We start from the raw sequence: 16,533 nt of genomic DNA, 5'->3' as shown, positions 1-16,533 counted from the left end.
ACTTCTATGGTCAGAATTATAAACCATGACCAATGACTGAACTAGTGAATTTTCTGTGGGTACTTTGGTGATAAAACATTTTACTCCAAATGTACTTGCTGAAAACCCTACTGCGATAAAAGTATAGGTTCTTTTAAGTGAACTAATCTGACTGGTGATATGAGGAAAAGTTCAAACTGAGGGCTGTTGGATCGGTGGTATATTTTGGGAAAACATAATATGGTTGGGTAAAGTGATTTAGGAAGTCTTTGCATGGTAATCGCAGGATTGCAAGATTCTTGTGTGCTTTTAATTGAAGCATTGGCAATTATAGAGCTGGGATCGTATTTAAATTTCCTGAAATTATCAATTATATTGCAAAGAATTGTATTAATTCAACTGACATAGGTTGGTACTTTGACATTAATGTTTTCAAATGTACGGTTTTAAACTGTTTTGCATTCACAGGAACAATGGCTGTGGCATGGCCAGACATTTTGGCTTCATTCTTTTATTATATAAACTTGGAATAAAATGAATCATTTGCTCAAGTTCTGATGACTGATGTTATATTTTGTATTTCAGGATAAGAATAAATTGATGGATGCACTAAAACATGCTTCAAATATGCTTGGTGAATTACGAACTTCAATGCTGTCACCAAAGAGTTATTATGAGCTCTGTATCCTTTTTAGTAATGAATAAAAATCAAATAATATTTTGCTCACAACTTGTATTTATATAGCGTTTTGATGTAATAAGATATCCTGGGCAACTTTCCAAGAACATTAGGAAGCAAAATTAGATGGAGCCACATAAGACAATATTAGGGCAGATGGCAAACAGCTAGATCAGAGAGAGATTTTGAGTGTCTTAAGATAGAAGTAAATAGTTACTGGTTTATGGGGGTAACCTAGACCTTGTGGTCTAGACAACTAAATATGGCTATCAGTGATAGAACAGTTAAAATCGCACGTTCAAAAGGTCAGAATTAGATGACTACAAATTTGAACTGTAAAACAGGGAAGGTTGTAAAGCTAGAAAGGACGGGCACTAAGGGCAACTTTTTCACAGAGTGTGATGCAAGTATGGAATGAGCTGCTAGAGGATGTGCTGGAGACTGTACAGTTACAGCATATAAGAGGCATCTGGATGGATATATGAAAAGGAACAGTTTAGAGGGGTATGGGTTAAGTTCTGGCAAATGGGACTAGATTAGGTTAGTTGTGTGAAACAAGAGGTTCAGATAAAACTTAACAATAGGGTGCTGGAGGCAAGGGTAATTGGTTAACGATGGAAAAGCAGTCATTAAACAATATTGAAAGCATTCAGTATGCAAGGTCAGCTAACAAGGGGAAAAGTATCCACTGTACGAGTCCAGTTAACAAAGTTAAGAGCACCCATTCTGTAACAGTAAAGGGCTTGGCCTCTGCAATGATACTCGTTGATTGTAATGTCACCCAATTAATATGTATGTTGCCTTCTCTGGATGCTCCTTCCTGTAAAATGACTATATAATTCATTTGAAGCTGTTGTTTGAGAGAAGATCGTGAACTCATGTCCCTGTGCACATGGGCGATCATTTGTTCTCTCTGTCTCTGCCGCGTGAGGAGGTGAATGTAACTTGCTGAGAATAAGGACAGATGCAACAGTTTTGGCTTACCACAATTATGAGGGGCAGAATATAGGAGAACATTTTGTGTTGTCATAAAGAAGTACTAAATGCATTTTCAGTGGCAAATGAACTGAAGTTGGGGGGAATGTAGCAATGCTACAGACATGGAAATAGACTATCTTAATTAAGGTATGTGTTTAAAAGCTCATCTTGGCATTAAATAAGATGCCAAGGTTTCAAGCCATTTGGTTTAGAATCAAAACACTTTACAGAGTTGGAAGTACATTTTGATAAATTAGGAAGAGTCTTGGATGGTTTTGATCCCTGACAAAGTAGTACAAGCTTTTTATACTTCATGTGAGGGCTTTTAGAAGGTGCTTTTTGGCAGAGAATAGTTATTTGTCCCTGCTTCATCCTAAAATGCAATGAGCAGTAGAAGTTCAAGGGCTTGATAATCTTGTCAGATTGAATGGGAGAAAGTGAGGATTGCAGATGCTGGGGATCAGAGTCGATGAATGGCTCCGATCTGAATGAATGGCCAATGCAGTTGTCAACCATTTTCTTTCAAGATTTTGTCCCTCGGATTGCCAATGAAAATGAGAGCTGCTCAGAAGTAATGACTGGGGAGAGTGTGTATTGGTGTCAAGGGCATCAAAGGTAGGGATTATGCTGGTTTAATAAATCAGTAACTGCAGAATTGTGAACAATGGAAGTGTTTGGAATTTTAAAAGTGAACTCGGAAAGTTTTTTTTCCTACAAGGATGGTTATCCATTTACTTTGGAGCTTGTGGATGGGGGTGGGGGGTAATATGGGAAGTGATTTATAGTTCAATAAATTTATTTGTTAAAATGTGTAATTTGTGCAACTGTGCAGTTCTTCTAAAAGGTAGTGTACAACAAGAGGGACCTGACTAGGTGAGATATTATTGCAGCAAAACCAATATTTGGTCCTGATCGAAAATTGATCCCATCATTATGTATGGCTGGAAATTTGAACATTAACTGATTTGCTGTATTTTAGTTATAATTAGTTGGGGAATATAATTTGTGCAATTTTATCAGGGATAATATTTTATATGGTGAACAAATAAGTCAATTACACTTTTTAAATCCTTGTAGGAATGCAAATTTTGCATGCAATGTATATCATTTTGTATATTTGCACAGAAAAAGTAAATCTGAACTTAGTTTAAAATTTTTTTATCATGAATTTCTGGAAAAGATAATTTTGCTAAAACTTTTCAGCTTCTGTGTTAGTGTAATTAGCAAGGTAAGCCAAAGAGAGGATAAAATGGCATTTATACTATCAGAGGAGAATGTTGATTTATTGGCAAGTGTAGACACAAATGAATAATGTCAGTGCTGTTGTAAATGTACATAGGCCGTATATCTCCATCTGGCAGATTGTATCAAAAAGCATATCGCTTCAGTTGTTCATACCAAGCAAGATGCTGAACATATCTAACCAGCCCAAACATGGAAAATTCCCTAACATTGTCCAACACTTGATGTAATCCTGCGATTACTAACATTTGCTACACAATCTTGTGTCTGAAGAATTACACTGACAATTTTGAGGATTGTTGGGTCTCTGTGTGGCTTACAGCAGATAATGGTCAGTGGGTACATGGAGAGGGTGTGCTATATACATAAGAGGGTTTGTTTTAAAGTATACATCCAGTCACAACTAAACATGAAAAGAACATGTAAACTAACATCAGTTTGAGCTGCTTTGTTCAATTTAATTGCATATGGGATCCTCTGTTTTGCTGTCTTTCCTCGATGTGGACTTTTCAGCAGTTGGAAACTGCTGTCATGGCTTCGATGAATGTGCTTTGTACTGTAGCATATTGTTTTGAAATTTTGATTCCATTCTTTTGGGACCCAAGAATAGAGTTGCTCATCTTGGCTTCTGCTCCCCAGACAGAAAACAACTTTGGAGAACTGCTGTTATATCTCTGATTTTTTTTTTAAAATAAAAGCTCCTATGGAACAGATATTGAACCGATATGGTAGACAGATATGTCATCAACTGGGGAAGGAAGTGGTAAGCTAGCAAAGAAAAGATGAAGTGATAGCTTTGTCCATCAAGAAAAGTGAGTTAGTGCGAGAGCCGTATTTGATCTTTATTTAGTTAAATCCCCTTAACAAAAAAAAAGTTGCAAAGTAACATGCAATTTAACATGTCTGAAATTTAAAATAGTGATACCTGATGACCTGTAGCGATTGCTCAGCATGAGGATGGTGTCTACACTAGATTTTCTAGCCCACTCCACTCAAATGCTAACGTTTTTAAGGTAGATACAATTTCAGCTTGTTTTAAGTCTTGCATTAGTTTGAACTGTAATTCTTCATGTGTTCGGTAGAATCATTTGAGTACTATAATTCTTAGTATTGAAACATTTGTTTTCATGTTCTTTCTGTACAATCACCTTTTTGAGTGGAGAGTAACCCTTAACTTAAGGATAGACATGGCCATTTCAGATGAATTGCACTATTTGGAAGTTTATCTGACTGATGAGTTTGCGAAGGGAAGAAAGGTGGCTGACCTGTATGAACTTGTTCAGTATGCAGGCAACATCATTCCAAGACTGTAAGTACATTCCATTGTATAGATAATGGGCAAGTGGATTGTATACTTCAAATGCAGCAAAATTTGTATCTTAAAACTGCATTGTGTTGGCAGCTGATTCTAAATTGATCTCCATTTATACATTAAATTCTGTACTTGCTTGAAATCACAATGTAGATGCCAGACTTTTATTAATTAGTTCTACTTTGCTAGTGTGACAAACTGACAAAATTTGAAATGCAAGGTTAGTTCTAAGGAACTGAAAGTAATGTTCTACTTTTAATATGTGACAGTATCAGTGGAAGAACAGTGCTCTGTATTGAGCAACAGAGTCTGATGGATTAAGTTAACTATATTAACCTTTGCTTTTGACACGTGTCCTGCATTGTTTTTTGCCTTCACTAGGAAAACTTAGGTAGCAAATCACTTAGTCTGTATTAAGTTGCTTCTGATGATTAAAATTAATCAAATACATGGATGCTGGTATTCATTGATTAAAAAGTTCAGTTTACATTGGCTACTTTTAACACCTAAATAAGTGCTATGCAATTTAGGTCACTTTTGACTGCCATCATGACTTCTCACAAGCAAAAATTGCTGGCGAAACCCAGCAGATCTGGCAGCATATGTGGGAAGAAAGCAGAGTTACTGTTTAGAGTCCAGTGACTCTTCAGCAGTTATGAAGAGGAGTCACTGGACTCTTCACTGTTAACTCTGCTTTCTTCCCACAGATGCTACCAGACCTGCTGAGTTTCGCCAGCAATTTTTGTTTCAGATTCCAGCATCCAGAGTTCTTTGTATTACATGACTTTTAAAATGTTGCTTGTAAAACTTAGAACAATTCTGACCTCATTGTTGCACTTATTTTTAACCAAACTGAGTGTATTTTTGATTTTGAATGTACAGGTACTTGCTCATCACTGTTGGAGTTGTCTACATTAAGTCGTTTTCCCAGTCAAGGAAGGATATTCTTAAAGATCTGGTGGAAATGTGTCGTGGGGTGCAGCATCCATTGCGAGGGCTGTTCCTCAGGAACTATCTACTTCAGTGTACTAGAAATATTTTGCCGGATGAAGGAGAGGAGTCTGAGTATGTTTTGGTTTTTCTTAACATTAAAACTGCTTAATTCCTGCAAAACTGTAAGATAATATAATGCATTGAGTAATTAATGTTGTCATTGCATTCCTGAGAGGTGCAACTAAGGATCTGTAGGAGCTTTCTTCATTCAAAAGAAACTTAAATTGTCATTTATGAATTAAAACTCTGCATATTTATAAACTCATTTAAATCAAATTAATACAGAATAAAATTCAAAACTAACCAAGTAAATTTTTAAAACTCAAAAGAATTGCTAACTATTTCTATTTGACTCCCACTTTCTGACCTGTTTCTTAGCCCAATCAGTCAATATCTACCCAGCAGTCAACACTGAGGAGACATCACAGCTTATCTAATAGCATCCTGGCCCATTGCCTACTCATGCTCATCATATAATGTTGCATAGTGCTAACTGATTTGCCGCACCAGTTCTCGCATGCCAGAAATGCTGGGGCAATGAGATCAGCTAACAGTAATAATATTAGTATGGGTAATATTAGTGTGTATTGACAATTGGTTAACAGACAAGAAGCAAAGAAGGGATAAAATAGCATTTTCAAATTAGTAAGCTGTTGCTAGTGAAATGTCCTAAGTATCAGTGCTTTGGCAAAAGTTACTCAAAATTTCTAATTGTTTGAATAAAGATACTGAGAGGTTGCATATCTAAACTTGCTGATAAATTTGAGAATGTCAGTATGGGGATGGCACTGAAGCAACAAAGGAAAATTAACAGGTTGTGATTGGTAGCAAAGTGGCAGGTGGTACATAATGTGGGATTTTTGAACACCTTTGCTTGACAGTAAAAATAGAAGTGGATTTTTTTTTAAAAGCTCAAATCTTGTACATATAAATACTCAGGAGCTTCAATGTATTTGTTTAAAGAATACAAAGTTAATGGATAGATAACACAAGCAATTAGGAAGAAAACTGATATATTGGCCTTTATTGCAAAGGATAAAAAAAATGGAGACCTTGCTCTGAGCATATAAAGCTTTGGTGAGATCACACCTGGAGTACTTTATTCAGTTTGGTCTCTATTTAGAGAGGACTATGCTTGCACTGGAGGAATTGCAGCAAAAATTAACTTTGGTTCCTGGGAGATGGTTATAGTTAACTAATCCATATATGTCCATTGGTATATATAAGGAAAACGAAAGTGCCAGAGTGTCTGTATTTAAAAACAGGCTGGCACAAAACTAGGGAAATGTAGACCACTTAGTTTAAGATTTAGGAAAGAGTTGTGCAGTAGCTGTTTTAAAATTATTTCTTTGGGTACAAGCATTACTGGCTAGGCCCATTGATTATCTGTTGCTAATTGCTCTTGAACTGAGTAACTTGTTAGGTGATTTCAAAGTGCAGTTAAGAGTTAACCACATTGCTGTGGGCCTGGAGGTACATGCAGGCTAGACCATGTAGGGGTGACAGATTTCCTTTGCTAATAGATGTTAGTGAACGAGATGTATTTTTGTGACAATTGATAACTTTACCAACCAAATTACTCAGACTGGCTTTCAAATCCAGATTGTCATTAATTGATTATTAATTCCACCAGCTGCCATATTTGGACTTGAATCTGATCCCATAGCATTAACCTGTATTGCTCTCTTCCTAGTCTAATGATATTCCCAGGAGAAAATGAGGACTGCAGATGCTGGAGATCAGAATTGAGATGTGGTGCTGGAAAAGCACAGCAGGTCAGGCAGCATCTGAGGAGCAGGAGAATCGATGTTTCGGGCATAAGCCCTTCATCAGGAATATTACAAACTTCATCCTGATGAAGGGGTTATGCCTGAAATGTCAATTCTCCTGCTGCTCAGATGCTGCCTGACCTGCTGTGCTTTTCCAGCACTGCACATTCCCACTAAGCTACTTTTCTTACCTGCTAAATTACCACTTCTACGTACTGGGACCATTCTTTAATAAAGATTTGGGTATGCAGTTTCTAACTTTTGTGGGTGAAACTAAACAGTATGGGTAATACAAGAGAATAACAAGGTACTAGAAGACGTTGAGAAGCCTGCAGAATGGATGTGTAAATGGCAAGCCAACTTCAATATCAAGTCTTGTAATGTGGTGAGTTTTGATAATGTGTAGAATAGCAAGTAAGCATAGATGCAGATATCCTCAAGTAGAAATATCTTCTGTGTAAGCTAGTAAACAAACAGTTTCCTTTATTAATGAGCACACGGAGTCAAGGGTATATATCTACCACCCTCTGTAAACTCAGTATGACTGCAATTATTCAGCTTGCTCTTCAGATTTTTATTTGCCTGGCCAATGCTCTAACTGCAAAACTAAAGAAGTCTTTAGATTTCTGTTTCATTGAGTCTTCAGTCCAGGAAGTTAGAAAAAATGAGCAGAGTTGCAACAAACAGCTGTTGAGACAATCCACAACGTTTTAAAACGATCAGCAGACTAAATTAAGTCATTGTGCTATATTTCCTGATGTTAACTGATTCTTTTAAAAGTTCTGGGATACAGAGCAACACATTGGCCCCAAAAAAGTAATCCAATTCTTTCTTGCATCTTGCCCCGTGTAACAAGTTTGCTCAAATCTGTCCCTCAGTTTGAGATATTGTTTAAATGCAATTAAACTAATACAGGGTTGAAAGCTTTACCTCCAGTACTGCAGAATGTTAAAACGCATGTCCTGACAATTGTGTTGGATGTGAGGGGGTTGGAATTCCTGTTTGGTCATTTCTAATAAGTATATAATATTGGTTCCCATCTCATTTCTGTGAATCTTTTGCTCTTGCTAATATGGAGCCCGGAGTGTTGCACACAGATTTGTAAAACTTTATCTGTAATCCATATATTCTTCTACTCCATACAAACATTTATTGTCTAAAAATGTAAGTTGTGGTTATAGGAAGATAATTATGAATATATCCCATATGAACTCTGAAAAGTTTCTTTGCTAAATAGAAGGAAGATTTTTAAACATTATCTTCAACTGCTTCATATGACAAAGCATAAATGCACGCAAGGGAAAACATTGATAAACAAATGAAGGAGAGAGATGGAAGAATAGGGTTGCCAGTAACTTTTATGCAGAATGGAAGCCTATATGGAAGAGATTGACCCTTTTCTGTGTTTTATACAAGGACTCCTTTTAACACTGAAACTGAACCTACTTATGACTAATAACTAGATCAATCTATGAATAAAGTACTCCTTCTGTTTTGTTATGTTTCTCCTGAATTGTATTTAAGATGTCTAATGATACTTACTTTCTTGAGATTAGTTTCAATTTTTAGAAAAAAATTGATTCAAGGTGAAACTTGCAGAATTAAAATAATAACTAAGCATAATTTGTGTATTGAAGTTTACTGTGCTGTTTGATTTTTGTACCCTTCAACACTTATCTTTTTCTGTTTCAGGGAAGTTGTAACTGGAGATATCAATGACTCTATGGACTTTGTGCTACTGAACTTTGCAGAAATGAACAAACTCTGGGTGCGCATGCAGCACCAGGGTCACAGTAGAGACCGTGAAAAGCGTGAACGTGAACGTCAGGAGCTGCGAATCCTAGTTGGTACAAACTTAGTCCGGCTTAGTCAGTTGGAAGGAGTTAATGTAGAGAGGTACAAACAGGTGAGAATTCTGCTTCTGTGCCTGTTATGATTTAATATTCAATTATGAAATTAATCTTCATCTTATTGCAATATCTACCCAAAGAGATTTCCTGGATTAGGTTGAGATTCAGAGAAAAGGTATTTATTGATTTTGTTTGATTCCAACCTTGAGAATGTACCCAAAATAAATTGCTTAATAAGTATTAGGATCTGGATTTGTACTTCTGAAAGAATTATTTTTATCAAGGAAAGTTCGGGTAATTTTCTGGTCCGTTGTCCATCATCTTAGGAGCTAGTTCAGATGAAAGTAAAGTAGTTATTTTATTCTAATGAGAGTTCAGCCCTATGGTCTTATCAGACCATAGGGCTGAACACTCATTAGAATAAAATAACTGGTAGTGTCTTAATCTGAGAATAATCACCCATTAGGGGAAGAAGTTGAGAAGAATTTCAGCCAGTAAGGGGATTTGAACCCATACTGTTGGTGTCACTCTGCAGTGCAAACCAGCCATCCAACCAACTGAACTGCATGTGTGACTCTGGTAAAATAACTTGAAGTTATGGCATGTCCCATAATGCATGTGAAAGGAGAAAATTCATTTTTACGAAGAAAACTGCTCTGACCAAACTGGGATATATAGACCCAAATTTTTCCCTTTGGCTTCTGAAATTCATGTCAGGCTCTTTATGGTTGAGAGATCGTGTTCAAATAATGACTGGAATCTGAGTGACAAAAGTAGCCTCTTTTATTTAGCAATCACAGCACAAGTTAGAGGTGATGATACAATCTCAATATACAGTTCTTACAAGACCCCCTTTGTACACAGTTCTAACATATATTAAAATTCCATTACTATGGTGTTACTACTTTATCTATAGTACACAAAGTTTTGAAGGACTTCTGTCTTGGGAGACAGGAGATGGGTTAAAACATGCTAAGTGCTGGCTGTTACTTCTGACAGGATTAAGGGTGTCAGTTTGGTTTGCTTGCATAATCGAAGTGTTAGTTTTATCTTTTGTGTTAATAAAAATACTAGTTTTATATGGTCTAAGAAAGGACATCGAACAGATGACTGTAGCTGGGTTGTGAGATTTATTTCAGTTTCTTGCTGAGATAATGGCTCAGTTAAAAGGTATTTAACAGGTACTTAATCTATTCCGGTCTGGGAGATGGTTGGTAAGGGCTGATTCATATTATAATGTTTCGTGGAGACTTGATGGTAGATAGTATTTTTCTGTGTGCCACACTTATTCAGAGGTAAACACTGCAAAAAGCAAGGGCTGATAAGCAAGGTGTGAAAATGCGGTAATGTGAGCTGGAGAGAGAGTTAATAAAGATAACCTATAACGCAATATCTCAGATGGTCTTCAAAATGCATATGTAATTCACTACTGACTTGGTAGTCATGTCAGGCTTTCTTTGAGTTTTCATGATGATGGATTTGGGTTCACCAGTGGAGTTTGCAAGCTGCACTGCAATGGTGGAGGGGAGTTGAGATTAGAAGGCTCATATTGGTTATCTGAGACACAAGGCCAGCTCTGTTGTTCAAAGGCCCCTAAACCTTGTGCCTTCCCTTTACATTCAATATCTACAATGTAGCATGGTCAGGTGCCATGCAGTAGCAATGAGATTTCTTTTGTGTTAAAGTAAGTCAGTAACAATCTAATAAAACTCAATATGAAACAAAGTCTTCAAGCAAAGGTTTAATCCCTGAAGTGACCAATAAATGGTGTAATCAAGCAACCATGAATTCAGAAACCACACCAAACGCATACCCAGGTTAATGTTGGGATCTTTGCTGTTTGTAATATCTATAAATGATTCCCACTTGAACGTGGCAGGGTTGATGACTTAATTTGTGGGTGATAGGAAAATTAGTGGGTAGAGTACTGTATGTGGTTCTGGAATCCACATTAAGGAGGAATGTGATTACACTAGAGAAGGTGCAGAGGAGATTCAGCAGGTTGTTGCTTGGGCTGGAGATTTTTGGTTATGAGGAGAGATTGGATAAGTTCTTTTCCTTTTAAGCAGCAGAAACTGAAGGGGGCACAGGCATGATTGGAGATATTTAAAATTGAGGCATGTAGACAGGAATAAACATTTCCACTTGGTGGAAGGATCAATGATCAGGTGGCATAGATTCAAGGTCAGGGCAGGAGATTTATAGGGGATGTAAGGAAAATTCTTTTCACTTGATGATTGTGGGAATCTGGAGCTCATTGTCTGCAAGAGTGGTAGAGGCAGAAAACTTCAACACTCCCCCGCCTCCTATCATCCTGTGTTCTTATTTTCCAGACCCCACTTCATTATTATGTGCCTTCTCTGCACATGCCCAATGTGGACTTGAACGTGAATTTTTGACATAATGTGAAACTGTGCACATGTTTCCAGATGTGTGTATGCACTATTACCTACAATTCTATGTATCCTCAGACAATGCAATATTTTATTTGTGACCTCTCTTGCTTTTCTAAAATCCAGTGGATGCAAACCTAAACTGCTTAGCCTCTCCTCACAGGCAGCTTGCAACATTTTTTACATCTTTCCTTGTGGAAAGAAATTAATACTGTACACTGTATTCCAGATATGGCATCCTTTTATAAAATAACCTTTTATATTGTTTGCCTTATGATAAATGATGTTTTGTCTAACGTTGTGTTTAGTGTGACTACACCACTAAGTAGGTGCAGCAACTGTTGACCATTTTCAGCATTTCTACATGGTCACTGTTATGACTTTTTTTTCTAATTGTTGAATTGTATGCAAACCTTTTACGATTTATGCACAGAGTACCCGAATCCTTCTGCAACTCTGAGCTCTCTCTTTTCTCCCCATTCAGATAGATGGGGCGATTATAATGCCAGAATGGCTGCCAAAAGAAGTGCAGATGAGCCCAATAATGTTAACTGGCCATAGTGCTGAGTTCCTGAATGTCAATACTTGTTGCACCTACCTAGTGTGTTCACAATAAACACGACCTTAGACAAAATGTTTTTTCTTCTTGCCGAAATGGACAGTTTTATATTTTGCCATGTTGTGCCTCATTTGCTAGATCATTTACTCACTCACCTATCAATATCCATTTGTAACCTCCTTGTCTTTTCTTTGCAACATACTTTCCAAATCTACTTTTGTTATCAAATTCATTGACCATAATCTTTGGTCCGATTATTCAGATTATTTATATAAATATTGAGGTACAGGCACTGATCCTTATTTTTCACAAACACTACTCATTTCATTGTACATATTCTTTTTCAGTTTAGTCAATCTTGTATTCATGCGTATATGTTGCCCCTACGCGGAATTTTTATTTTCTGCAATACTTTACACATGGCAACTTATCACAGAATCTCTGCAGTGCAGATAGAGGCCATTTGGCCCATCAAGTCTACACTGACCCTCCAAAGAGTGACTCATCTCCATGCTATCTCCATAATCCCATGTTACCATGGCTAATTCATTTAACCTACACATCCCAGGGCACTACGGGGTAAATGTATTGTGGCTTGTCCACCTAACCTGCACATATTTGGGTTGAGAGAGGAAACTGGAGCACCCATACAGATATTGGGAGAATAGTGCAGACTATGCTCAGACAGATGCCAAGGCTGGAATCTAATGTGGGTCCCTGGTGCTGAGAGGCAGAAATGCTAATCGCTGTCTTAAGATTCTGGCAATCTATGCATTGTACATACACTATTGATAAAGGAGAACTAGTGAATGTTAGTACTTCAAAGAATTCAAATAAATTATAGTTATAGAGTCATAGATGTGTGCAGCATGGAAATTGACTCTTTGATCCAACTCGTCCATGCTGATCGGATATTCCAAATTAATCTAATGTAGTCCCATGTGCCAGCGTTTGGTTCTTATCCTTCTTAACCCTGTCTATTTGTACACCCATCCAGTTGCCTTTTCAATATTGTAATTCTACCTGCCTCCATTTCCTTTTGGCAGATCATTCCATACACGCACCACCCTCTACATGAAAAGTTGTCCGTGGGTCCCTTTTTAAATCTTTCCCCTCTCTCCGTAAACCTATGCTGTCTAGTTTTGGACTCCGCTACCCTGGGGGGAAAAAAACCTTGATTATTCACTCTATCCATGCCTCTCATGATTTTATAAATCTCTGTGAGGTCACCCCTCGGCATTCAGTGAAAATAGTCCAGGCCTATTCAACCTCTCCTTACAGCTCAAATCCTCCAATCCTGGCAACATTCTTGTAAAGTTTTTCTGCACACTTTTACCAACTTTCTTATCATAGGGAGACCAGAATTCAATGTAGTATTCCAAAAATGGCCTAACCAATGTTCTGTACAGCTGCAATATGACCTCCCAACCTCTATATTCCATGCACTAATTAATAAAACCAAGTATACCAAACATCACCTTTGTTATCCTGTCTACTGTGACTCCACTTTGAAGGAACTATGAAACTCTACTCCAAGGTCTGTTTGTTCGGCAACACACTCTCTCTTGAACCTCCCTATTAAGTGTAAACATGATTTTCCTTTCACCTGGTCCCTTCACCACCTGATTCCGGACAGCAGGCATGAGGAGCTGAATGGCCTACTTGTGTTCCCAATTTTTATGCTCATGTTGATTTCTATTTGATCCTGAATTTTTCTATTATGTTTCTATAATTTCTTTATTTTTCTTTAATTTCTTTAACTTGTAGTATCACCCTATACAATGTTCAGCTAACCAGCCTGTAGTTTCCTGCTTTGTGTTTTCCTCACTCCCATTTGACTGTCGGAATGATTCCAATTCCTGCAGGTTTCTCACATTGCTCGAGCTCTCAGGAACGTCCTTTTTTTTTTGTTTCCAAAACCTGAAATGGTGCATACAAGTACTATGTGGGAGGGAATAGTCTTCTTATGATCCCCTGATCTGGAAAGAGATTTTGCACTTTGCACCCAAAGATTTTGAGACATGTCTAAATGCTGTAAAAATAGTATGAAGTCAGGAAAATTTGCAAAAAAAATTTTGTTCTGTCTTTTGCAAACGAAGTCTCGTCTCATCTCATCTCTAATCCGCCCCCATCCAGCAAATAAAGTGAAAATTCTCTGTCTCAAAGGTTACTAGTGTGGCATTTTAAAATTATTTTGCTTTTTTTAATCAGTTTCTCCTATCTAAATTTCCATGTCTTTTAAGTTTGAATTTTAATTGTAGCTCATTTGAATTGGTATTTGATGAAAATGTGGTCAAAGGCTCACTAAAAGCAGAGACTATTATTTCAGTTTAAATTTAAATAGAACCATACTATCTTTATACCCCTTTTAAAATTCCTGATGAGTTTGGTGGATTGCGTATTAAGTTGAAGTGCAGTGGACCTATGTAGAAAAGAAAAGCCATTTTTCATTCAGTGAGGCACTACAAGAAAAATGTTTTTCATAAGTGATGATTGAGGGAAGAATATTATTCAAAACACTGGAGCAATTGTTTGATCTCCCAGAACAAGCAGACCGTGTCTCACATTAATATCTCACTAACTCTGAACATTAAGTGCTTCCAATCCTTGGTGTGTTAGCCTAGCTTATGACTTGGAAAGTATGCATTTAGGCTCAATCCCACAACACTTGACTAGAGAATACTCCAAACTGACTCTTTTTTTTCTAGATTGTGTTAACTGGAATATTGGAGCAAGTGGTAAACTGCAGGGATGGTTTGGCTCAGGAGTATCTCATGGAATGTATTATTCAGGTAATTTTTTTTTCTTTGATCTGCAGATATTTGCGTAACAAATAACATTTGCTTTAATGAATCATTTTGTGTGAGGACAGCTTGATGAAACTAGTGAAGCACTATTCCTGAATGTTTAGCTATTGGCTTGCAATTGAGTATTACTTGTAAAGAAGTTCTGTTGAGGAAATGAGTGGAAACAGTATGCTGTTTTCCTCCTCCTTCCACCCTCTAAAATTTGATATTTATTGGGAGGAGCAGTGCAGAGATGTGAATTTCTGAAGGTTAAGATCAAAATTTTCTTTGGCTATTGGAGATGGTATCAGTGAATTTATTCAAGGTTGAGTTCGATTTTTGATAAATTGAGTTTATAATTTTATGGTGGGCAGGCAGGAAGCGTGTTTGAGACCACAGCCACATTAGCCTGGATCTTTCTGAATGGTACAGCAGACTAGAAGGGCCAGAGGATAACCTACTGTCCCTGTGTCTATGTTCCTACATTGAATAAGGTTATTAAGCTCCTCACCTTAAACTTCTTTCCTCTGTACTTAGACATGTACTTACCTTTGTGCTGAAAGTAGTTCCTTATAGTTGGGGTTCGTGCAGCCCCAACACAACTTTAAAAAAAGTGAATTTAAATTGTACTTCGTTGTTCATTGGATAAGGTAGAAATGTTTGATCATAAATTTGTTCTTAACATTCAAATACTCAGTTAACAGCATGATCAATGTACTGTTTTAGAGCAAGGTTGAGGTTATCTATCCATTTTTTTTGTGAATCTTGTTGAAAGGTGCTTCATAAACACTTTGGTCCTCAAACTTTGGAGATCACTGCCTAATATGGTGTACACACTAACAAATTTAGTGACATTGTATAGGATCTTAGTACATACTTAATAATTTAGGAGCCCCACTTTATAAATCTGTGTAAGATCTTCAGTAAAGTAGTTGTTTGTTGAAAATGCCATGACCTTGATGGTGTCAAAAGTATATGTTGCTTTTTAGTTGAAGGGTGCCATGCCTCATTGCCATCTGTTTATTTAAGACTTACCACAGGCATTAGCTTATGACATTTCTTTTGTGTAAAAGAGGTAAAGAATCCACATTTAGAGATTTGGAAATATGCAAGCCTTTCAGTTCTTTAAGTAACAACTGCAACGTTTACTCACTTGGTATAAACAATGACTGCAGATGCTGGAAACCAGATTCTGGATTAGTGGTGCTGGAAGAGCACAGCAGTTCAGGCAGCATCCAAGTAGCTTTGAAATCGACGTTTCGGGCAAAAGCCCTTCATCAGGAATAAAGGCAGTGAGTCTGAAGTGTGGAGAGATAAGTTAGGAGGGTGGGGGTGGGGAGAAAGTGGCATAGAGTACAATGGGTGAGTGGGGGAGGGGATGAAGGTGATAGGTCAAGGAGGAGAGGGTGGAGTGGATAGGTGGAAAAGAAGATAGGCAGGTTGGACAAGTCAAGGAGACAGTTACTGAGCTGGAAGTTTAGAACTAGGGTGAGGTGGGGGAAGGGGAAATGAAGAAACTGTTGAAGTCCACATTGATACCCTGGGGTTGAAGTGTTCCGAGGCGGAAGATGAGGCGTTCTTCCTCCAGGCGTCTGGTGGTGAGGGAGCGGCGGTGAAGGATGCCCAGGACCTCCATGTCCTCGGCAGAGTGGGAGGGGGAGTTGAAATGTTGGGCCACGGGGCGGTGTGGTTGATTGGTGCGGGTGTCCCGGAGATGTTCCCTAAAGCGCTCTGCTAGGAGGTGCCCAGTCTCCCCAATGTAGAGGAGACCGCATCGGGAGCAACGGATACAATAAATGATATTAGTGGGTGTGCAAGTAAAACTTTGGATGTGGAAGGCTCCTTTAGGGCCTTGGATAGAGGTGAGGGAGGAGGTGTCGGCGCAGGTTTTATAGTTCCTGCGGTGGCAGGGGAAAGTGCCAGGATTGGAGGGTGGGTTGTTTGGGGGCGTGGACCTGACCAGGTAGTTGCGGAGGGAACGGTCTTTGCAGAA

At 37.9% G+C, this 16,533-nt stretch overlaps 1 protein-coding gene across 2 annotated transcripts in view; it reads left to right on the top strand.

Moving 5' to 3' along the window:
• vps35 (VPS35 retromer complex component) overlaps window positions 1–16,533 on the top strand; it is a 57,580-nt gene that overhangs the window by 20,022 nt on the left and 21,025 nt on the right. For both annotated transcript variants that reach the window (XM_072596221.1, XM_072596223.1), the window contains 5 exons: window positions 565–661; window positions 4,064–4,187; window positions 5,073–5,255; window positions 8,645–8,858; window positions 14,463–14,546. In XM_072596221.1, the coding sequence (XP_072452322.1) occupies window positions 565–661; window positions 4,064–4,187; window positions 5,073–5,255; window positions 8,645–8,858; window positions 14,463–14,546 (702 nt within the window). The remainder of the gene's footprint in view (window positions 1–564; window positions 662–4,063; window positions 4,188–5,072; window positions 5,256–8,644; window positions 8,859–14,462; window positions 14,547–16,533) is intronic.

The sequence above is a fragment of the Chiloscyllium punctatum genome, chromosome 26 (genome assembly GCF_047496795.1).
Source record: "Chiloscyllium punctatum isolate Juve2018m chromosome 26, sChiPun1.3, whole genome shotgun sequence".
Taxonomy (NCBI): domain Eukaryota; kingdom Metazoa; phylum Chordata; class Chondrichthyes; order Orectolobiformes; family Hemiscylliidae; genus Chiloscyllium; species Chiloscyllium punctatum.
This window is presented reverse-complemented; position numbering and strand designations above follow the sequence as displayed.